A 24,595-nucleotide genomic window follows, 5' to 3' on the forward strand; every position below is an offset into this window, starting at 1 on the left:
ATTGGATAATCGTCAATTCATTGTGTGAAGATTTTCAACTTCTTTAGTAAATCAGCCTGAAAAATCTTGTATCTTGAAAACCAGAAACACGAACCACTCTTCTTTAAATTGGATATGACTGTAGTCTGTGCTTTGGAGAGAAGCAGTGCATAGTTATAGCATATCAGTACAACTTTCACTGAAAAGCAAAACCAAGTTATTGAGATATAATGTGTAGTAATTTTAAGTTAATGGAATTCGAGCACAAAAAGATATAAAGTAATGCGAGAGATACACAGTAAATTGGAGCTTGCAGGGGAATGAGATGCTAGTCATGAAGTGGTTAATATTTTAGTGATGCTTACACAACTGTTTTCCTGATTAAATTTCTATTTTCAGTCTGACTAGACGGTACATGCTCAATTCACTAAGCTATAAGGATAACAGTTTGCCATTACAACCATTATTTTCAGCAATGAGAACCAATGAGAACTGAAAATAACAATCATGAGGCTCAAATAACAATCATTATGGCAAATAACACATGTATTATAGCTTAGTGAATTGGTCCATATGATTGTTCAACTATCAGAATATCTTTGAAGCTCCTTGCTGTTATGTCTCTATATCCTTCTCTATACTTTCTGCCATAAATACAGAGAGATTATAATACCTGCTAGACTTTCCAATACCAAGGTAGGTAACACAGATGTTACAGCTGAAATAGAAATGAGTGGTATTAGGGCCTGGATCACATAGACTGGGCCGTGTTTGCCCACGGGGATGCAGAGGTGTTCTGTGCATACTCATGCAAACAGTCCTATTCATGTCAATTGGGATGCAGCGACTGCACAGACACATCCGCTGCTCCCAATTTGGCATCCATGTGGGTGTCCCTCGAATGTACGCTGTCTGCATTTGGGGATATGCACCAGTAATTATCCGCTCCCATGCGGCTGTCAAATAGGGAGCAGCAGCTGTGTCCATATAGCTGCAGCGTCCCAAATGACATAAATAGGACTGCCAGCAAGGGGATTCACAGAACACCTGTACATCCCCATGCAGGCAAACATGATCCATGCACGGCCATATGCTTAAGTACACACCTGTGTGAACAAGGCCTAACTGCCTGGCTGTGCAGCGTGGCAGAGGTGTGTGTTAACCACATGACTATCAAAACAGAATTGCAATCCAGCTGTGCCTGAAGATGTTTGCCCTGGGATTTATAAAAAAAAAAAAAAAAAAAAACAATAGGTTGAGTGCAATAGGTAAGAAAATTATAATTCAGCATCTCCACCATAAACAAATGCATGAATTAAGGAATAAAAGATGGATTTATTCACTTTGTCTATCAATAATTCTCTTTATAATGACAGGTCAACACAGAGCATTAGGAAGCAAAGTTTCAAAGGTGCGCAGTTTAAAACTGGATACATCAATCTGGACCAATGAACTTGTTGAGGTATATAAATATATTATTCTAATTTACTTGCATGTTTTGCTTACATTTACATTTTCTGAATTTACTGTACTATATATATTATGGGGCTTTTTTTCATTATATACACACATTATCTAACACTATTGAGGTCACAGAAGACTAATTTTGATACATTCAGATAACATATGGGCATACACTGTGCTGGGGTGGGGTACATTGATATAATATTCATATGATACTGCTAATGACAGATAAAGGAATATAAGGTAATTGTTGTGCAGAGTAATTAATCCAGGCCTGGAAAATTACATTCTAAAAAAAGCAGCGTTGTATGCACTAAACATACTAAATTGTGGCGTGCGATGAAATGAGCAAACCATGTTAAGCAAAACCACATATTTTGAAGGTCAGTCTTATTTGATTGTTCAAGGATTGACAGAACAGGATTTATAACATGCACTTATTTCTAGCAATTTATTTAATGGCAAGAGATTCATTACTCAGTCTGCGTGACTTCACCACCTTTGGCCCTAATTGGATTGCGTACAGATCTAGGAAGAACAGGTGTCAAAAGCTTCACTTATCTGGAGCATGCATCAGAACCTTTGTGTTACTGGTCTATTGGATTTGCTATAGAATAAATAGAGAATGCACTCTAGAGAAAGGAACCTGAAAGTCTGGCTCACAGTTAAGTTGCTACTGTGATGACTGGTCTCCAAATGTCTAAAACAATTGGATAGAGACCTACTTAAAGTATTCATATTTAAAATACACCCACTAGTGATTAAAATACTTAAAATGGCTGTAAACCCTTACATATACCCACTTAAGTGACTAGCTTTAGGTAATACACAATGATAAAACAAAGTCTCCTAGATAAAGTTTACCTGTTTATCTGAAATACTCTCCTCTCATCTCTACAGTCTCCTAAAGCACACATTGTACACAGCATTTCTGAGCTTTAGGAGGCAGGGGGTGGGGATCTAATATCACACACTGCACAGTATAGAGCAGGGAGCTGAGTGTGTTTTGAGACCTGAGTGGATGGAATGGACACCCCCCCCCCCCCTACAGTCTCATGGAGAAACGTGCACAGCTAAAGCTGTCAAAAACTGGCTATGTGCTTAAAGAGGAGCAGGGGCATCTTCCAAGATTCTGTGGTGTTGGCATAACTTATCAGAAATGACTCAAATAGCAGAGGGAAAACAGAGCAGATAGAAACCACACTAGGGGGTTTGAATTGAAAAAAATACACAACATAGAGGGCTATGCTTTGATCATTTTTCATTTTGAAAGTTTACAAGCACTGTAAAGTAGAACTACGTCTAAATACAAAATACATTAAATATTTACATATTCCATACAATCACTAAGTACGTTTTAAAGCATACACAATCCATTCTGATTGTACAATCTTCTTTAGATCTACTATCAACTATGTAGTGTAAGGGCCTGACTGATTTAATACTAATTGAATTTAACAGGCTGGGAACTCATTGCTGGGTGGGGAGGGCCAAATGAGCTGAGCTGCTGAAAAGAGTGAAAGTTATTTCTGCTGTAAACATTGAGGACATTTTCCATAGTGCTTGCATCTACACAGGTCAGTGAGGGTCTGTTTAAAAGGTACAGTATTTACTGCTTGTTAAGAATATGTGGCAAAGCCTAGCCACAGTTTTACTTTAAACTCTCCCTCTACCATTTTACGTTAGGCATTCTCCAGTGTCTATGTGTTTTCCCACTGTCCCGATTTGTTGCCTTGTCCCTTTGAAAATGCTGGTCCACTGTTCTTGGTGAGGGGTACTGAATGGGGTCACATTGGAAATTAAGGGTATGCTTAAAGGGTAACTCAATTGTGACACAAGTCATAGTGTAATTGAATATTATATAAAAAAAAGGACCCTTCTTTTTCATTCTGCAGCACTGTAATTTTCTTTAAAATGAAATGCAATATGGCTACCTGGAGCTGTTCTGTACACAGATGGTGCAGTCTGCACTAAGCTACAAATCATATTTTGAGCATCCCTCTCAATAAAAATGTCATTTTTGGTGAGATACCTTTAAAGAGAACTAACATCTAAAGGGATGCAGACCCTGCAACTTTCCTTTATTAGAGCCCTGCAGGTGCAGGAGCTGTTTGATAGTTATGAAGCCACTTCCATAAAGATCACGCAGATTCACTATGCATATGGACACAGACAAACATACAGTTATTTCTTCAGAATAACAAAAAGTAGGAATCTGCAAAAAATTTTGTTAAAGTCATTGCAATGTACATAGATCTTCTAGAGGCAAATGGGGAATATTTTTTTCCAACAAAAGTGGAGTTACTCTTTAACAGTGTGCAAGAAGTAAATCTGGGGAAAGTTGATTTTTGCTAAGAATGTTGCATGGTCCACAGCAATTCTGGAGTGTTGGACAGAAGCAAGGGAAATGGGTAAAAGCACTAGAAGTTGACAAAGGAAGGGCTTAGGGGTTGCTTAAATTAATTATACCGCCAAGTAAATACGCGCTCAGTGCTTTAAGGTAACGCTGCACACTGTGTTCTAGAAACAGGAAAAAACAAAATAATAGACAAAAAGAGTGCGCAAAACTTCTAACCATAAAAATGATAAAAAAATAGTAGGAACATCAATTAATACAATCACCAATAAAGTGAAAAGTTGAAACCATATACGATATAACTCAAACAACACTGTAATACAAATAAAGGTCCACTACCAAAGGAATATTCAGGGCTCCACTGAGGGGGGTCTTGTAAAAATAAAACACCACAGTTCCACGTCCTTATGTCCCAAACCACCTGAAACATAGGTAAATTAATTCCCTTACCAGATAACTGTGATCTTTAGATTATAAGAGATTAGTCGTGCAGGATACAACAAATGTGAATCATACCAGGGTATGGTAACAACTTTGGTGCCCACCGGGTCTCCCCGCTGGATGTCTGGAAAGTGCAATTCACCACATTAAGATTCAGAAGAAAACAGTAGGGACCAGAGAGTAATATTGCTAAAAACACCAATTTATTTACATAAAAATATACTCAACTCACAAGCATCTCAGGGTAATAAAAGCTCAAAAACACCATACTGCAGTACACTGGCAGGTATGATGACATCATAGGCTGCTAGCCCCACCCTATGCATTTTATCTATACAAGGGACATCCTCAGGGGACATAAAGAGGAGCCACTGGTGTTTTGGTTCTGTTTATATAAATTTACAACTGAAGAATTCCAGCACAAATTGATAGGGGCTGGAAAATGACCAAAACCAAAAGGCTATGGTGGCCATCTTGCCGCATCACTTCTGGCCAGAAGTGGTTTAAATGGTAGGTGCGAGGCAAAGGAACAGATTCACTTTGATACCTTTTCTTCTCTCCCCTGCAGCTCCGTTTGCTTGCAAGATTGAGAGGAAGCAGCCTTTTAAAAGCTACAAATCAGGACCTGAAGCTTACCCAGACAGGAGGATTTGATCCTTTCCCCCTTTATTACAGGACTGGTACCTGAGCAATTAATTACAAAGCATCAATGCTATTGCATGAGAGAAAGGGAAGAGAGTAACATGCTCTCCATACACTAAAATTAAGAGGACTTCTCTTTCCTCTCAGCTGTCCTTAATCAGCATAGCACAGGATCACTTTAAATATATTGGGTACTGTAATTACCAAATATAAAGTATATATGGTATGCTATGAGAAAGGCTGTATAAGCTGAAACCCATTGCCTTTCTGATGCATTGTCATTTACATTTAGCCAATAAAAAGATTTCTTTATTAGGTGTACACAGAGTGGCTGGCTCTGAACATTATGTATACATTATATTACCAAAAGTATTGGGGCACTTGCTTTTTGCGAACATGAACTTTAATGGCATCCCTGTCTTAGTCTGTAGGGTTCAATATTGAGTTGGCCCACCCTTTGCAACTATAGCAGCTTCAACTCTTGTGGGAAGGCTGTCCACAAGGTTTAGGATTTTGTCTATGAGAATGTTTGACCATTCTTCCAGAAGCGCATTTGTAAGGTCAGGCACTGATGTTCGCCTGGCTCGCAGTCTCCAGTTTAATTTATCCCAAAGGTGTTCTATCGGGTGGAGGTCAGGACTCTGTGCATGCCAATCAAATTCCTCCACCCCAAACTCTCTCCTCCATGTCTTTATGAACCTTGCTTAAATCTGGTGGAGGGGAAATTATGGTCTGGAGTTGTTTTTCAGGGGTTGGGCTTGGCCCCTTAGTTCCAGTATAGGGAACTCTTAAGGTGTCAGCATACCAAGACATGGACAATTTCATAATCCCAACTTTGTAGGAAAAGTTTGGGGATGGCCCCCTTCCTGCTTCAACATGTCTGAGCACCAGTGCACAAAGCAACGTCCATAAAGACATGGATGAGCGAGTTTGGGGTGGAGGAACTTGACTGGCCTGACCTCAACCTGATAGAACACCTTTTGGATGAATTAGAGTGGAATATGTGAGTCCTTCTCATCCAACATCAGTGCCTGACCTCAGAAATGTCCTTCTGGGGAATGGTCAAACATTCCTATAGAAACACTCCTAAACTTTGTGGACAGCCTTCCCAGAAGAGTTGAAGCTGTTTTAGCTGCAAAGTGTGGGCGAACTCAATATTGAACCCTACGGACTAAGACTGGGAAGCCATTAAAGTTCATGTGCGTGTAAAGGTAGGTGTCCCAATACTTTTGACAATATAGTGTGTATGTGTGTGTGTATATATATATATATATATATATATATATATATATATATATATAAAACTAAACATAGCTAGGTGTTCCTAATTAGCACTCATATGTAGCTATAACCAATAACACTCCTCTCTGGTGTGAATAACACTCTCAGTAAGGTCAGATACGGTACCAAGGTTTTAATAAAATCTGCTCTACTTATTAGAACATATCTGGCATGTGATGATGTGATGGGCAGTACAATGTTGCTCAATCGGCTAAAGTTAGATCACAGAATTCAGTCAGCATTTCATCATTGCAAAAAAGCAGAGGTGTGGAACCCTGCAACCAATAAAGTATAACAAATGATTTCATTATCTTCATGTTTGTTTGTGTTTTCTTTTGGTAGCTTTTCATTGTTCTGGGAAATGAAAAAGTTAATAGCTTCTGGGAAGCAAATCTTTTGCCCGAAGACACGCTTCCTGTGACCTCCAGTGTTACTCAGAGAAGGTTGTTTATCACGCAAAAATATAAAGAGGGAAGATTTAAGAAGATACTTTCTCCTGGTTTATCTCCTCAGCAGTTAAATGAGGTGCGTAAGTGTCAAAATAAAACTGAACATATTGCAGTAACTTTGTTTGGAGTTCATTTACAGACATTTTCAAAGTTGCACAGATTTATGACAACCAGCTGTTTATGCTTTGCTGTTCCTCCATTTGGGGTAGGAGTTATTTGTCCACAAGCACACGCTAATAGGTATATTAAGGAAGTAAGCGCAAACAGCAATAAAGATGTGCAAAGTGTAATATATCATATTTTGTAGCCAGATTGTGCTTAACACATCATCGTAACTCCTTGCAGTGGCTTCCTAGATAAGCATATATGGCAAATATATGTGTTTTCAGAACATGAACTGACCTAGTACTTAAATTGTGTCTGATGCCAAACTTTTTTTCAGTGATAACAAGTCTGACTCTTGCAGTTTTCTTTCTGAGACAAGAAATGAAAGTAAATCTCCCCAACAGGATTTAAAGTAAAAAAATAGGGCTTTTACCATACCCTGCTCAATCTGAAAGTTGAATAAAAGTTTTGGGTTAGGATATACCATACTTTAACCACTTACAGGTCTTAAGAAAAACTCGAACATCTACGGGTTGGAAGTGGTTATACCAGGATCATGACTGCATCATTTTTTAAAGCAGGGGATAGGCTTTCTTGTAAAAGTGATCTGGGAGGCTCTGGGTGAGGTATTGCTTCGAATGTCAGAGTGAGAGCAATCATTCTAGCGCCAGAGCTCATCTTTAACGCTAAACTGGTAACATGTATGTAAAGGCTATTAAAGTCTCCCCTATGAATAAATTAAAGTGCAGTAGTTTGTCGCCATTCCATGGGCGCGCGCAATTTTAACCGGTTGCCGACCGCCGCACGACTATATACTGCGGCGGTCAGCCCCGGCCAGGCAGAGTGACGTATCGGTACGTCACTCGCCTGTCACTGACTTGCGAGCCTATCGCGGGCAGGCGCGCGCCCGCCGAGGCGCGCGCCCGCCGCGGCTCATTCGCAGACAAGTCAGTGCGTGTGACCGGCGGACTCGATGTCCGCCAGTCACACTGCGATTGCTCCTGTGAAGGGAGAAAGACAGAGCAGCTTGTGTAAACAAGCTGCCTGTCAGTTCTCCCTGTGTAAAAGTGAAGATCTGTCCGTTCTACTATGTAGAACGGTTGATCTTTGCTTTTACACCAATAGGAATGTCCCTGCACAGTTAGAATCACGCCCCTAGGACACACTTAACCCCTCCCTGTCCAACAAAGTTAACCCCTTCCCTGCCAGTGTCATTTTTACAGTAACAGTGCATATGTATAGCACTGATTACTGCAGTAATGTCACTGGTAACCCCAAAAGTGTCAAAAATGTCAGTCAAGGGTCCGATCTGTCCGTCGCAATGTCGCAGTACCGAAAAAAAAAATCGCAGATCGCCGCCATTACGCGTTAAAAAAAAAAACACCAAAAATGACAAAAATCTTTCCCTTTGTTAGTAAACGCGATAACTTTTGCGCAAACCAATCAAAATACGCTTTTTGCGATTTTTTTTACCAAACATAGGTAGCATAAAACAAATTGGCCGAAAAATGTTAAAAAATTTTGATTTTTACTTTTTTTTGGGGGGAATTTCATATAAAAAAATGTGAAAAATATTGTTATTTTTGCAAAATTTACGCTCTTTTTTTGTTTATAGCGCGTGATCAAAAAATCGCACAGGTGATCAAATACCACCAAAAGAAAGCTCTGTTTGTGGGAAAAAAAGGACGTCAAATTCATTTAGGTACAGCGTCGCACGACCGCGCAATTGTCCGTTAAAGTCACGCAGTAAAAAATCGCAAAAAAACCCCTGGTCCTTTAGCAGCCAAATCCTCCGGGGCTTAAGTGGTTAAATAGTGACATGTTAGCTATATATTTATTTTACATAACATCATCTATATTTTCCCAAAAAACTGAGTATTACATTGTGTTTGTGTGCATTAAAATTCATTGAAGTGTATGTTTTCTGGAAAATGTGTATTTGATAAATGGCTGTGCAAATGTCACGTGACATAAAAAATTGCAACAAGTACCAATTTATTTTTCAGGGCCTTTGCTTTCAGAAAATATGTAATCTTGGGGGGGAGAGAGTTGGGGTTAAGTATAGGAAAAAAATGCAGATTTTTACACATATGTGGGAAATGTCAGAAATAGCCTGGTAGACAGGTGGTTAAAGAAGAAAACAAAATGCTAAAAATAATAAAACATAATAAAACTAATAATTGCAGTGCACACGATTTTATAGTGCAATGCTTGCTAAATGCAAGAACAATACTGTAATATATTGCAGCTTTCCAGTTATTTAGATAGCTTAGTTAGATATGATTGCTGCAATCATTTTCATTTTCTTTTTCAGGCTAAGATCATTTTCAGCAAGTACAGAAAATATTTGTTGATCTTGCCAGAAATGTAGTGTCCTTATCACTTCCTGGGAGTTGAACTGGACGCACCAAACAATCTTATCTTCCTTCTGTACACTACTAATCCATTCATCCCCCTTTAATATAAATGAAGAGAAGAATGCATGTTTAAAGTCCAGATTGAGTGGCAACTTTTTGTCTCTCCACACGTTGCTCTCTCCACAGATATAGTGGAGGAGTAATTGTAGCCACACAGACAGGAAGAGTGTTATTTACAGGATTACCAGGTGAATATAAAGAAAGACGTAGCACCCTCCTAGGTAGGTGCTAGAAGAGAGAATATCATTTTTGGATCTTTCCTGTTTACCAGGGAGCTTGCCAGGTACATTTATATTGCTCTCTGCCTACCAGAGAGCTAGATCTGCTAGTAAGGTCTTCTTATGGTGTTCAGGAGCAGCTCAGCTTGTCTGGAGTGCTACACACTGGGCCAATAGGGAGGCATATTGGACAGTGGGAGGAAACCTGACAAATGAGTTCATAGGTATTTAGAACAGCCCTGGTGATTAACAGAGGAAAGTGCATCAGTGCATGCTGGGATACTGTATAAATGCCAAGGGAACATGTGCTCGGGGGTTCTTCAGCTGGAGAGTGGGGCCCCAGAGGGAGGAGGGTGGCTGCCCCTCCTCTGTAAAAGCTTTCATGCGGCCTCAGGTGGTCGACCTGAGGGCCTGAGTCAGATAGAAGCTGAACCCAGAGGTCCTGCAGAGCTGACAGGAAGGGAGACACTGGAAAGGATCTGATTCTGCCTACAGTCAGTACAGATATGTGTCATGGGACCTATCTGTTGAGGGCCATCCCTTCTGTTAGAAGATTCAGTGGACGGGTGTCTGTCAAGGGGATGCTAGAGAGTGTTCTGAAGATAATGTAGTTGCATCAACTCTGCTGCTAGGGAGAGCAAGAAGACCTAATTCTTCCATACAAGTGGCAGTATGGTTAAAGCAGTGTGACTGCTTCCACAAATAACTCGGTGAAGCCAAGTGAGAGTTGTCCTTATCTACAGTGAATAATTCAAGTTGGAGTATCCCACTATTCCCTTCTCTCATCCAAGTTCCACAATAAATATCAAAAACCAAATCCCCTGGACTGTTTATTGAGTAACGAGCAACTGGGAATAAGGATGGGTTAAGTGAACTGTCCCTTAGTGACTGCAGGTAATCAGAGGAGACCCAAGAAGTCATCACACAGCAAGCCCTGCGGGGACAGTGCTTAAAAAAGAAGTCTGAAAAAAATGTAACTAATGCAGCCACAGCATTAAAGGGCCCATAAGCTGTGAAATAATATATTTAGTTTTTTGGGTTTAGATATGCATTACATGTCCTTTCTGTTTAACCTGCATCCAACTATGATTTTCCTAAACTGACAAAAATTAAAATGTCAAAATCATTAAAGCCTTTGGGCATATTTTACACATTTTGTGTATAGTATGCACCTACAAATTTAAATGCCTGCCTGTGTTATGAACGAGAATTTGCCCCTGGGTCAGTACTAATAAGATATGTTGGTCTTGTGGCTCTGAGTGACGGTAAGGGGAGGACTGGATCAGGGGGCAGGGGGGCAAATGCCCCCCTGGGCTACTCTGGTGCTCCATAACAAGGCTGCAATGCTTCTGCCACAGACATGCCTAAAGGATTCCTGATGAAGAGAAGTAAAAATTCTCAAATTCTCCACCGCTGACCTACTGAGTGCAGGATAAAGACAAGGACAGAGCGCAGCCCTCCCCCCAGCATGGATGGTGTAAACTGTGTCTGAGCAGAGGTCGGTTCCATGCCTCACTGGAGATTCTCCTCCTCTGGCCAGCCCCGACCGAGCTGTCCCAGCATGGTCGGGAAACCGGATTCGGCTGGTGAGTAGAGAGTACCTGGAGCAGAGCTCCAGGAATAAGGGTCAGGAGGAGGCCGGGAAGAGAGAGAGTGGGAGGGGGGCCGAGTCGCTGCACCATAGTCCTCTGGTTTGTACTTGCCCCCTGGGCAGAAAGTTGCCAGTCAGCCCCTGGTGAAGGTACTTCCCTATTCAGATATCGATGAGAGTGCAACTATCAGTCAGTGACACATGATGGGTATAATATAGCTATATTTTCCTTATTAAGACCTGTGATCACAGTGCCTGGCAGACAAACACTTCAAGCACCACCTTCCTTCACAGTTTTCAGATGTCATGTGACCAAATACTAAGAACCATCAAAGCAGTTAAATGACTGTAGGTTTGAGAAGGTGGGGGAGATTTACTAAAACTGGAGCACTCAGAATCTGGTGCCGCTGTGCATGGTAGCCAATCAGCTTCTGACTTCAGCTTATTCAATTATGCTTTTAACAATAAAACCTGGAAGCTGACTGGTTTCTATGCAGAGCTGTACCAGATTAAGCACACTTCAGTTTTCAACCCCAATGTGTCACAATAAACCATATTCCTTTACCACTTCCCGCCTGCCATATGCAAAATGACTGGCGCAGGGTGGTTGTATTATCCTGACTGGGCATCATATGATGTCCAGCAGAATAAGCCGCTCGTGCGCTCCCCCAGGGGCAGGCAGCGATTGGCGGTGTGGTGTGTTGATCTGACAAACCACATCGCTGATCTAGGTAAAGAGCCTATGATGTAGGCTCTTTACCACGCGATCAGCTGTGTCCAATCACAGCTGATCACATGGTAACCATGTAGTGCCGTGTATCGACTTTCCTCTATTTGCACTGACAAGGCATGGGTAGAGGCTCTCCTAACAGGGGCGGGGAGTCTACGCTGATAATCAATGCATTTATTATGAGTGCAGACCCATCAGCAATGCCCATCAGTGCCCGTCAGTGATGCCCATCAGTGCCCCACCAGTGATGCCCACCTGTACCCATAAAGGATGCCAATCAGTGCCCACCTGTATCCATAAAGGATACCAATCAGTCAATCAGTGCCCATTAGTAATGCTAGTCAGTGCTCATCAGTAATGCCTTACAGTGCCTCCTCATCAGTGCTGCCTATCAGTGCCATCTATAAGTGCTGCCCATCAGTGCCCATCATTGCCCATCAGTGCCACCCATCAGTGCCCATCATTGCTGCCCATCAGTACTCATCATTGCCACCTATCCATGCCCATCATTGCTGCCCATCAGTGCCCATCAGTGCTGCATATCTGTGCCACCTATGAGTGCCCATCAGTGCTGCATTAGTGCCACCTATCAGTGCCCATCAGGGTTGAAAATAAGTGCCTCATTAGTGCTCATCAGTGCCACCTCATCTGTGCTGCCTAATCAGTGCCCATCAGTGCTGCCTAATCAGTGCCTGTCAGTGAAGGAGAAAACTTACTTAAATACAAAATGTAACAAAAACAAAGTTAAAACTTTTTTTTTCCAAATGTTTCAGTCTTCTTTTATTTGTAGCGCAAAAAATAAGCAAGCCAGTGGTGATCAAATACCCCAAAAAGACAGCTCTATTTGTGGGGAAAAAAAGATTAAAAATGTCATATGGGTACAGTGTCGCATTACCACGCAATTGTCGTTTAAATTGCGACAGTGCTGAAAGCTGAAAATTGGCCTGGGCAGGAAGGGGGTAAAAGTGCTCTGTATTGAAGTGTTTAAAGAGGAATTTCACACTCCTCTATGTTTTTTTTTTCCTCTTAACCTTTTCACTGGTGTTATGCACAACTCCCAAACTCAACCTCCCAGCAAGTCCAGAATTGCCCTGCTGTGCCGCTGCCACGCACACAGGGTACCATGCCACCATCTTTGTTTTTTACATCATCTGGAGCTGTCTGACACCAGTTCCACCTTCTTCTAGCCACTATATGAGGCTTAAGAGCAGAGAAGATGCCTGGGCAAGAATGGCAGCCAGGGCAGGCAAGGTGGAGTGAATCTAAAAAAAAACAAAATTTCCTAAACCATTTTTAATTGTGGAAGCTTGTGGTGAGGGTTAGTTATCTTCATTTTTGGTTAGTTTTCTTCAAATGTTTGCACACATGTAAAAAGATGCAGAGACTAAAATGTATCTTATACCATATTGAGACAAATTAGGTGGCTATAATAAAGACATACCTCACACCTAGTAGTTAGCCTAATAAAAAATCTGGCTAGTCAATTTTCAGAACAGTGTCAGGTAAGAATTTGCAGTAAAGTTTGTCAAAATCCTTACAACATGTATAATTTATTTGAAAGGGATTGTTTATTTGTCTCAACAAAACTAAAATGTTACTTTTAAAGCTTTGGACTGAATTCAAGCTACACTAATAAACTATTCATCTGTGCCCATTAATATGGATACAGAGGGTCCAATATTTTCCTTATCTTTTTCTTCTCTGTGTCAAACCTTAGGCTTTATGTACCGCAGTGACAAAAGCTGATGTACTGGAAACGATGATCTTAGTTTTTAGTGGAGCTGATGTCATGTGCACAACTGGAGATGCAGTCTTCAACACTCCATACCTTCTAGCAAAGATGGCTGGGCAGCGTTTGCAAATGGAATTTCTACATCATAACAGATTCTCAGGTAGACACATTCTTCAATGGATCTTACTTAAAAGCTGTGTAATGTACTCTTGGTGTATTTTGTTAATCCAAAAGAATTTTTATTGGTATCCAAACTGGCATAGAATAACAGCAATGCTGATAAAGACACACACCTACTGTATGTTGTATACATTCAGTCAAAGAAATAGATAAGGCAAGGTTTCTGCAATATAGCATACAAAAAAGGAATGAAAGCAAACAAAGGAGGAAGGAGCACCAGCCTAGTGCATTACTGTAGATATAACTTATTTAATAAATAATAAAATGCAAACATTATACTCAAAAAAGGAGAAATGTCATAGGTGTTAGGTAGGGTGCAGCTGATGCATTTTGAGGGATATGCCCTCTTCCCCAGAGCTAGCTGAAGAAGAGTGCAAAACACTCTGTAAATACTGCATAAAACAGGAGTAAAAGTTATTTCACAAAAAAAATAAATAAATGCATACAGTAAAAAAAGGTAGTGGTCCCGGCCTGCGATATTTAAGGAACAGGCAGCTAACGGCATCCCTAACAACCTGGTTGTTAAGGAGCGGGCAGCTGCTGCATCATTAACAACCGATGAGTCTTCAGCTGTCAGCGGGGTTCTCTGCTGGCAACTGAATGTAAAAGAAAACCGCCGGCAATGAAAAATATTGAAGATGGATAGTGTAGGGTCCGTCCCCAAAATCCACACCAGCAGGTCAGGAAATGGGGGGGGGGGGGCAACGACCCTCAACATGGGGGGGGGGGTGCTTTGGAGCCTCTGCCCCCCCAAAAGCACTTTGTTCCCATGTTGATGGGGACAAGGGCCTCTTCCCCACAACATTGGCCGGTGGTTGTGGAGGTCTGTGGGTGGGGGACTTATCTAGAATCTGTAAATGACTGTAGTAGACACCACTTCTGCAGTGATCTTTACTAGTTCCCAGGTCCTGTGCCAAGAGGCTGCCCTGCTGCATTCTAAACTCAGAAGGTCAATGCAAGTGCTATTAGAGAACGCTAAAAGTGACATCACAACCCTGCCTCTCCACTTCGTCCAATCAAAGAATGCTTTGCATTCATTCAGTAAATGTAAAGCATTATATCAACGGTGCCCAAGCCAAGCAGCCAATATCCAGTATTCAGAATGCAGCAGGGCAACTGCTTAGCCTGGGACCCAGAATCTAGTGGAGATTACAGGAGTAGCAAGGTCTATTACAGTAGTTTCCAGATTCTAGAGGGATCCTACAGGTATGGCATCTACATAGTTACATTGGTACAAGCTAGACTAATGTAACTTTGAACAATTTGTCACACCTGGATTTCTTTCTTACATAGTTTAGCAATAAAAGTTCAGTGAGGTGCACATGCAGGTGAGGATCTTACTGTTTTGTAGTAGGCTTATTTCACTGCAAAAGTGGTGGATAAGTGGTATCTGCCATAAGTAGCAATCAAGAGGGATTATGAAAAGCCCACAGGATTGGACTCCTTTGTTTTTTCCAGAAGACCGATTAAGCTTAGGTTATTAATGCATAATCTATTCTAAAGATCCTCCTATTTGTGATGCAAAGTCTGTTGTTAGTAAGTGGCAAAGATCAGATATGTAGCATCCTCTAGCTAGTGTGCTAGTGCAAATCGGTTAGTTGTTAGTGTAGGCAAATTGGTTTGGCTGAGAGCCAGGCCTGGGTTGTAAATCTGGGTCAGAAATCAGTGACTCAGAGAGGTTGCTTGACTCATCCTGACAGCTCTTCTGGTGCCTCTCCCTTTTCTTTGGAGCATTGGAGAATGTTCTAGACATAGTGGGTGGAAGCTAGGAGGGGCTGTCATGCATATTTATGAGGGCCTCAGTCACTCCCCAGCAAATGGGCTGGCAGGGGGCAAACTCCCCTTATAAATAGGAATGAGTCATGCCAGCAAGGGGAGTTGGGTGTATGGAAACAAAGTGCCGAGGAGGCTGTTGGTGGTCCTTGAGGGTTTCCTCTAGTCTGGGGGGGGGGTGACTTTGGGCAGGTCAGCATGTTCGGGAGATCTCCTGAGAGTCAGCATGGCGGGTTGGTAAGTGTCATTCTGAAGGACTGTGGAGAGAGTGTCAGTCTGGAGGACTGTGGGGAGAAGTTTGTCTGGAGGGCTAATGAAAGAGGCAGCTGAAGTCAGGTGGTTTGGCAGTGCCTGGAGAGGTGGTGCTGGAATCAGTAAATCAGCAGCCCCAGAAGAAATGTGAGCTGGACACTGAAATCTTTGCTACACAATTATGGGACGTTGGGTTCCTGCCCATAACAGACTTTTGCTTTCTGCTGTGTCAGGTCTTTACAGTGTGCCAGCTGAGTTCTGCAAGCAAGCAAGTGCTAGGGGAAGAAGTTAAGTGTATATAGAGACTGTGTATAGGACTATATATAGGAAGAGTGGTCCGTGACGTTGTTCTGAAATCAAAGGGCGTCGCAAAATCTCCAATCCTTATCCAAGTTATTATCCCTTAATAAACAAAAAATAAATAAAGTCATGGATTGTTCTCTGACTCTGAGTGCCTGTGGAAATGTTGTGTGCCTGGCTGTGCAGGGTGGGGGACCCCAGTTACTTGTGGCTCCTGAGGGGGTGCACTACAGATAAATGCTGTGAAAGATTTAACTGATTTTCCATAGTACTAATCCTAGTTTCATTCTCCATGACCCCATCTTTTAGTTCTTGTAAATTTTGCTGAATTTAAAAAATATCTCAACTTTTTCTATTTAAGTGGTCAAAGTATTCTGGCAAAAAAAATAGCTTCAAGTACTTTTACCATGTCAAATGCAGATGGTTTTCTGCTTTGCGTCTCAGGATCTCCATCTACTAGCATTGTTTCACCACCATCTTTGTCCACTCGCTAATACCAAAAGGGCATGCTTTGGTGGTGACATAGAAGTTTGAGGATGCAGAGGATCAGATTAGGCCTAAGGTAGTGCTTTTAGAACAGGATGAAAGCCTCTGAATCATGCAGCATAATAGAAAAGATCAACGCTGTGCAGAGCTGCAACTAGACACGTTTCACCCCATCTTCTAGTTTGTAAGCTCTAACGAGCAGGGCCCTCCAAATCCTCCTGTATTGAATTGTATTGTAACTGTATTGTCTTCCCTCATATTGTAAAGCGCTGCGCAAACTGTCGGCGCTATATAAATCCTGTATAATAATAATAATAATGATGTGTCAGGCCATGTCCTACTTGGTATACTAAAAATATAAAAAAATGAAATTGGTTTGTGATCATTTACAATATATGAGATGTGCATGCTTGGGCAAAATTAAATAGAAAATCAGCACATCTCTGTAATAAATGCACATTTCCTCATGTTTTGTCTCTTTACAAATGCTGCAAGTACAGAAAAACACTTGTTGATCCTGTCATAAACCTAATGAATGTCTACCTTTCTGTAGAGAGCTGACACCACACTGCCTTTGCTTCAGTTAAATCTTGAGCAATTTTGTCAGTCCATCTATTCAGCCCTGTTGGACTACAGAACCCCCCCCCCTTATATTATGGAGATGAGGAGAGAGGAGTATTCTGTAGTCTAGACTTGAAAACTGAGCAGCTGACAACAGTTATTGGGATATCAGTGCTGTATTTAGAGCTCATGTTGACCAGTTAAATGTTAACAAAGATTTTAACAACAATCTTTGTGCATAGATTGCAGTATTGTTCATTTTTTTCTTGTTTGTTTTTAACCTCTTGCTGCAGAGAGTACACAAATATGTGGCCTCTCAGTGGGTGATGTGGTCTTGATCAAGTGCTCTTGGTGCCAAGAGGACACATATTTGCATACCTAAATGTAAACAAATGTGCTGAGAGCTTGCACCCTGCCTGCTCCCGACAGGTTACCAGCACCCAATGGTAAGCTTCTAATCGCTAATTGTGATTGGGAACTTTATGATCATGTGTCCACTGCGACAGCCATTCATGACAATCACATGATCATAAACCCCACCCCTGCCTCAAGGCATCAGAAACCCGGAAGTTAAGGGATAAACAACATTCCTCCACCCTGATCTCCTCCAGTATTGAATCCTTCAACAAATGTCACTGATCATCAGAAATTTGCATTAGGCAGATTGTCCCTGACCAGGACAGTCCATTGAAAAATTTCAAATGTCAAAATTACACGATCAAGAACATTTGGCAACAATGCACAATGTTGATGCAGTATTCGATCATGGTACTACTATAATTCTGCCTTAAAACCCAACTTCTAGTATTAAAACAAATGACCGATGCAATGGGCCCCTCCACACTGCAGGGGTTAAATGACCGTTATGTCTAGGGGTGCCAGAATAAGGGGAAATGCTTCAATTTCTCCATACTATAGCAGGAGTCCCTCTAGAGGTGTAAACAGTGCCCTGCAACCTCCTCTCTAATCTGTTTTGGGCTGCAGTCACGGGCTCATGCCCACCAAACACACTGCATGATTAATAACCCTGCGTTTTACGTGATGGTGCTTAGGGGATCACTCACAGGCCCAGAAAGGGGAGCAGCATCTTAGCTAGCCAGAGCGATGGATAGAATTTGTAATCCTGCCTGTACAATTAGGGATGGAGGCATGTCGCTATGGTTGCTTCAGATTACAATTTTCTTTCTATGTAATCCGGCCTGCTCCTGTACCCCCTAAACATAATAAGCATCCTACCTTTGAATTGCAGGGGGTCCCACTGTAAGGGTAGAATTAATTTTTTTAACTCCAAGAATTGAACTTTAAAAGAAGGTCATAATATACAGCACAGTAAGAGAACTGAACTTAACAATGTAGTCTTTAGGACTAACCTTTTCATTTTTTAGATTACCAAACTACAGACTACCTGACAAAGAATGGAAACAATGAGTACCTATTCTATTGTGGATTTTTATACAAAGCTTCTTCAAGTTCTTCTAAGTTGTCCTCCAGCAGGAAGATAAAAGAAGGTGATTTTGTTTTCTTCAAATGTACATACATAAAAAAATGTACACCTATATATTAAAAACACATGCTACAAAATTGTCTCAGAAAGAAAAACACATGAATAAATAGTTTATCTGAAATTTTTTAAAATATCTGGATTTTGGCTTGAACAGGATTTAACAAATCACTGCTGCCCTTTATTAGCCAAGCATAGTATACATTCTTTGTTCCATTGGTAATATAAAACCATAGGTTTTCTTTTATATAATGTGCCCTCCACAGTATAGTTGACCTACTATAGAATTTCTAGTGGAATTTTATACCTGTTCTGCTGAACTTTAGTTCTAGGAATAACACACACGCACACATACACACACACACACAAACAACAGAAGCTGAAGCTGATCCCTGGCCTCAGAGGACAGTTGGCAATCTTGATAAACCTGTACTGCAAACCAGCAGTTCCTAATATACACCTTAACATGCTGGAATTATCTAACCTGGGCTTTGCTACATCAAAGTCTAGTTTAGTGTTAATGCTATTTAATGAGCATATACTACATAGTGTGATATTGATTAATGTGTAGCTCTTCAATAACAAAACCCTATGTTTTTTATGTTTTGATAATAGATATGACAAAGTGGTGGTGCACCATCGAGAACAGTCTACTGAGCTATTATGAGGATGAAAATAATACTACACCGGAGGGTTGCATTGATTTAAGTGAAGCAGTGTGTATGGTTGTTTATCCATCAGATTTCATCCTGGATTCAGGGTAGGTGAGAGCAAATAGGACATAAATGTATTTGTCATTCCTTATAAGGCCAAAAAATAACTTGTCACTATAAAATTATAAGAGAATTTACCCAACTACTATTGGTCAGCTGTCAAGCTATACAAAAACACTCTGGTCCTAAAGTGTAACTCCAGTTTGTTGCTGATTCCTACCTTCCATCACCTTCCTATCTCTGAAAAAATATCTGTTTGTTTCGTAATGCCATCTCCAACCTGATTCCTGAATAGTAGGGTCTGCACTGATACCCACCATTTACAGTGTCTGCATCCATTTAGAAATATGCAATCCATAAAGAGTATCTTACCAGATTTAAAATGCCTATTGCAGGTAATGCCTAAATTCTGATCTATTTCTCAATGCAGATTTCTGGGGCAAATCAGTGCGCCAATCAAATAAGCATACTTTTTGGCAGAATTCTGTATGCCAACAGTGTACAGAATGCTTCCAGGTTACCATATTGAAAGGCATAGATATTTAAGTTATGGAAAGGAAAAATTGGTTGTGATTTGAAATAGAAAGGTAATTTTTATTAAAGTTAAGTTACAAAATGATTTATATAGCAATTATATATGTTATTAAGTGGACTTTCTTTTAAATGGTCATGGGTGGACTTACTGTACTTCATGTTTATTTTGTGCCAGTGCATAGAAACAGGATGGGGAATATTAAGAGATCACATTAGCACATGTACATTGATTTTACTCTGTTTACTTTAAAATGGGACTGAATGGCAATACAAATGACAATATTACCTTATAATAACCCTTCAGTCATGTATTTTTTTAACTACTTAACCCTAAGGCCAATTCTGACAATTCTCTCCTACATGTAAAAAGCTGCATTTTTTTTAGCTTATTACTTAGAACCCCCAAATATGTTATATTTTTAAGCAGAGACCCTAGAGAATAAAATTATGGGTGTTGCAATTTATTATGTCACATTTTTTTGCACAGCAGTTTTTAAACACAATTAAAAAAACAAAACAAAAACACCCTAAGTAATGTTAATGCACAAATATAATACCCAGTTGTTTGGTAAAAATATAAAAATTATGTTACGCCAAGTAAATAACATGTCACTCTTTAGAATTGCATATGGTCATGCAATGGCGACAAACTACAGAATTTAGAAATCTCCATAGGCGACCATCTAAAAGCCTTTACAGGTTACAAGATTAGAGTTGCAGAGGAGGTCTGGTGCTAGAATTATTGCTCTCACTAAAAAGTTTGCATCGATACCTTAAATGTGTGGTGCGAATGCCGTTTGCATGCAGGATGAATGTATGCGTTCACCTTTGTTCACAAGCACAGGGGGGTGGGGGTGCTCTAATTTAAAAGAAAAAAAAATGGTATTATTTATTTTATTTACATTTGTTTAGCACTGCCTCTTTAAGGCTCCGTGGACACTAGATGCTCAACAACCGCTAAAAAAAAACCCTCTGAATAAAAAAACTATAATATTTAGCATTTTTGCAGTGTTTAAGAGCATTTTCAAAAGTGTATAGGGGCAGTAGCATTTTTGTTAAGGAGCAGACAACCACTGGCATTCTTAACAACCAGTAAAATATCTGTTGTTAAAGAGCAGGCTGGCAAGCCGACCACTGCATCCTTAACAACAGATGAGTCATCAGCTGTCAGCAGAATTCCCTGCTGACAGCTAAATATAAACTGAACATTTTCCGGCAATAAAAAAATTGAGAAAAAGCAGCATGGGCGTCCTCCTCAATTCATACTTGGGCGCTCGCTCTACCCCTCCTTTCCTGGCCCGACCCCACGCCAGTTTTTTTTTTTTATTTTGGTTTGAGGTTTCCCTTAAAATCCATACCAGACTAAGAGTCTGGTATGGATTTGGGGGTCATGAATTTTTTTGTTGTGTGTGTTTTTCTTCTCAATTTATATTGCCGGCAATTGTTTTGTTTACATTTAGTTTTCCGCGGACAGCTGATAAGTTATCCATTGTTAATGATGCAGCAGGACGCATTTTTTTATGCTCCTCGAAGTTGAAACTTAATAAATGCTTCTAGCTTACAATAGTGCGTATTGACACGTAGGATAACACGATTAGCTTCAAGGGGTAGAAAAAAAAAAAACACTCAAAGTAGCTTCTAGGTGCCTAAAATAAGCGAGTGTGGATGGAGCATTACTGTTTTTTGATCACTTTATTGCTATCATATCATAACGTCCCTAGGGATACTATGGGCAGTGACAGGTTCTCTTTACTGAGAAATGTGGGTCTTTTAGATCCCAGATCTTTCCTCTGCCCTTAAAAGCATCTGATCAAGCTGAGATCAGTTAAAACCAGAAGAATTCTATCCAAAAAAGTTATTGATAGCATTGAGAAGCAATATAGGCGTTCTGTCAAGTGTTTTTTTTGCTGTATGTATCTGCACCTACGGGATTTCCCACTGTTTCCTGTCCCAGAGGCAGTGCTCATTGCAACAGGAAATTAGGGACAACAAAAAAAAAGTCTGAAATAATAACCTTTACATAATTACAGGCGGTCCGTGGATTACAAACAGAATAGGGTCTGTAGGTTTGTTCTTAAATAGAATTTTTTTGGTGATAACAAGGATTGGTGATAAAGCTTCAGTGGAGACACCTTTTTCCCATAAGACTTCTTACAGGGGTGACTTTCCCTTCCTAGGGGTAGATTTCCTCTCACTTTCTGATGTCTTCCCCTGTTTGTAAGTAGGAGTCATTTGTAAGTTAATGTTTGTAACCCGGGGACCGCCTGTACTAAACTCAGTCTTTGTTTGAACTTTTAATAATGTCCTGTTCACCAGAAATTAAAAGTAAGAGGAAATCTATCTAAAAACAAGTGTCCTCTTTGGAAGAATTTCTTGTTATTACTGTACAGATGACATATTGTTTTTCGTAATATTTTCTATCCCAATGACAGATTTTTTTTTCAATCATTTTTATTGATTTGGAATTTAATTATACAAACAACATCCCCCTACATTCCACTCCCTTCCCCTGTTGCGCTCTACCCCCTCTTTCTACATAGCTTCATTAATCCCAGTTTTTAGTCAACCCCCTGATCTTTCCATATTTCTATGTAATCTCTGGTCTTTTTAAAATCTATCCATTTTCTCCATTTGTTGGAGAAGCTATCTACTCGTTCTTCATCTCTGCTACTCAGGTATTCCATATCATAGATATATTCAACTCTGCCACAGATGGCCCCTATGGCAACATCACCCTGAATGCACCCAATCTCGTCTATCTCAATTACAGATGGCACCAGGACAAATATAGCAGGAACACAGACAAAAATAATAACCAGAGAGTTTTGAAACTCTCACACTTTAAAAAACTACAATGTTTTGGTTGTAGATACACTTTAAGTCAAACTATGTACAGCATTTGTGTTTCTAAACTAGTGTTGTTCCCATTACCTTTATTTTTGAGTTTTGTCAAGCACTTCATACTGCCACATCCCCCCTGTTACTAGTAATAATTTATTTTGATAATGCCATAGTGCAGTGAGCTTTAAATTCACTTTCTGCCGTGTACAACCCAATATGTTTTTCTGTGCACAGCGGGTATAATTGTAAATCTTCTTGTCAAACTGCTCACATTTTCTAATGATAGTCATTACATTACTTTGGACGGGTATGTTAAAAAGTTTGCAAATTCTGGGTTGTCGGTCTAATTCTCTTAAGTGCAGTTACTCAAGAATAAAGTTAAAAAGGGAGACATTATAAAAAAAAAGCATAAATCCAAAAATAAGGCAGTCAATCTCCATTTTCAGAAAATGTATCAAACTGCCTTTGGAATAAGCTTGACGTGTGTCTTGTTTTTATGCTTACCTGACAAATTACTAATTTAATTAAAAGAATAATAAATTATCTCTACCATACATTATTGTCCACTTATTAAAATAAAACTAATAGTAAAAGGAAACAATTAGCTATAGTTCACTTGTATTTACCTGTATCTGCTTGTTTTTAACCTTTATCTGCTTTTGTTTTCGGGAGTGAATCATTTTAAAAAACAATTATGTTCTAGAAAATTTGGACTTGAAGCAGGTAATGCAGTTTCTCACAGATAATACCTTGTTCCTTTGGTTCTGGACAAAAAAATAGCCATTACACTTATGAACGTGTATACTTTAAATACCCAATGAGAAAAAGGAAAAAGAAATGGGTTTGCAAATTCACTTTGGTAGGTTGATAGCTTAGCTGTTCACAATATAATAAACATAACATTTCATCACTGTATGTTAATTTTTATTATACTATATTGTGAATTTTTATAATTGATTCTGGAAAGTATTACACATGTCTTTACAACTTATTCTATATATATATATATATATATATACATATAATATTATTCTAAAATATAATATAATATTATTAAATATTGCGATATGCTGAGAAGGATATCTGCACATTCTAAAAGGAAGCAAAAAGTAAAACTATTTGAAAGATAAAATAATGTTATATAAGAAAGGTGGTTCAGGGCCGGTTCACACTTGATCGTTCATTTAATTTAATTCGCTTTGAAGTATAACTAGTGTAGCTATAACTAATCTGTTGCAGTTTACCAGTCCTAAGATTTGGTGGCTGCTTTCATTTTTTATTTTCTTTTGGCTAGGAATACTCACAGCATGTAGAAAAAAGGACCCTAAATTCAATATCCTTGTCAATTCCTGTGAGGAGAAAAGAAAGCAAAAACAATTGTATTTATCTTTTGTTAACTATAACTCATAGAACCCTATATTGTCATGAAGATGAACAGGGGCAGACAAATAGGTATTCCATACTGGGTAGCAACTATGGCTTCCTCTGTAGATACAGTGGAGGAGTAAGCGTATCCACCTAGGGATAAGAAGTATATTACTAGGTGAAAATAAAGACTAGAGATGGGCCAAACACTCCCTGGTTCGGTTTGTGCTAGAACTCTTGAACATCGCAAAAGTTCGGACCCGAACCATGAACCTCATTGAAGTCTTGTATGCAAGTTATTGGTCATTAAAAGGGTATGGGGGCCTGGGTACTGCCCTGGGGGACATGTACCAATGTCAATTTTGTCTCTTTCACCGACTTTGGATAGAACTAACAGGTGTGGAAAAATTGGGCCTTGGGTGTTGGTGGTGCCCTCACACCGTAAACCTATAGAGGTACTCTTGATGAAAGCAAGATTTGGCCTTGCTTAAAAAATTTAAATTTAATGTCCTGTCACACAGTTGCAGAAAAATTGGTCTTTGGGTGTTGGTGGTGCTGTCACCCTGTTACCTTCTAGGGGTAATCTTGATAAAAGCAAAAGAATTGGCCTTGCTGTAGAAAAAATCAAAATGATATAACAGGTGTGGAAAAATTGGTCCTTGGGTGGTAATAGTGCTCATGAAA

General features: G+C 39.9%; 1 protein-coding gene across 1 annotated transcript in view; it reads left to right on the forward strand.

The window, feature by feature from the left end:
• ARAP2 (ArfGAP with RhoGAP domain, ankyrin repeat and PH domain 2) overlaps positions 1–24,595 on the forward strand; it is a 570,354-nt gene that overhangs the window by 265,510 nt on the left and 280,249 nt on the right. Inside the window, exons 12-16 of the mRNA XM_082248393.1 lie at positions 1,356–1,441; positions 6,506–6,688; positions 13,391–13,565; positions 18,343–18,465; positions 19,074–19,218. Of these exons, the coding sequence (XP_082104519.1) occupies positions 1,356–1,441; positions 6,506–6,688; positions 13,391–13,565; positions 18,343–18,465; positions 19,074–19,218 (712 nt within the window). The remainder of the gene's footprint in view (positions 1–1,355; positions 1,442–6,505; positions 6,689–13,390; positions 13,566–18,342; positions 18,466–19,073; positions 19,219–24,595) is intronic.

Source organism: Pelophylax lessonae (genome assembly GCF_965119305.1).
Source record: "Pelophylax lessonae genome assembly, chromosome: 1".
Lineage (NCBI taxonomy): Eukaryota > Metazoa > Chordata > Amphibia > Anura > Ranidae > Pelophylax > Pelophylax lessonae.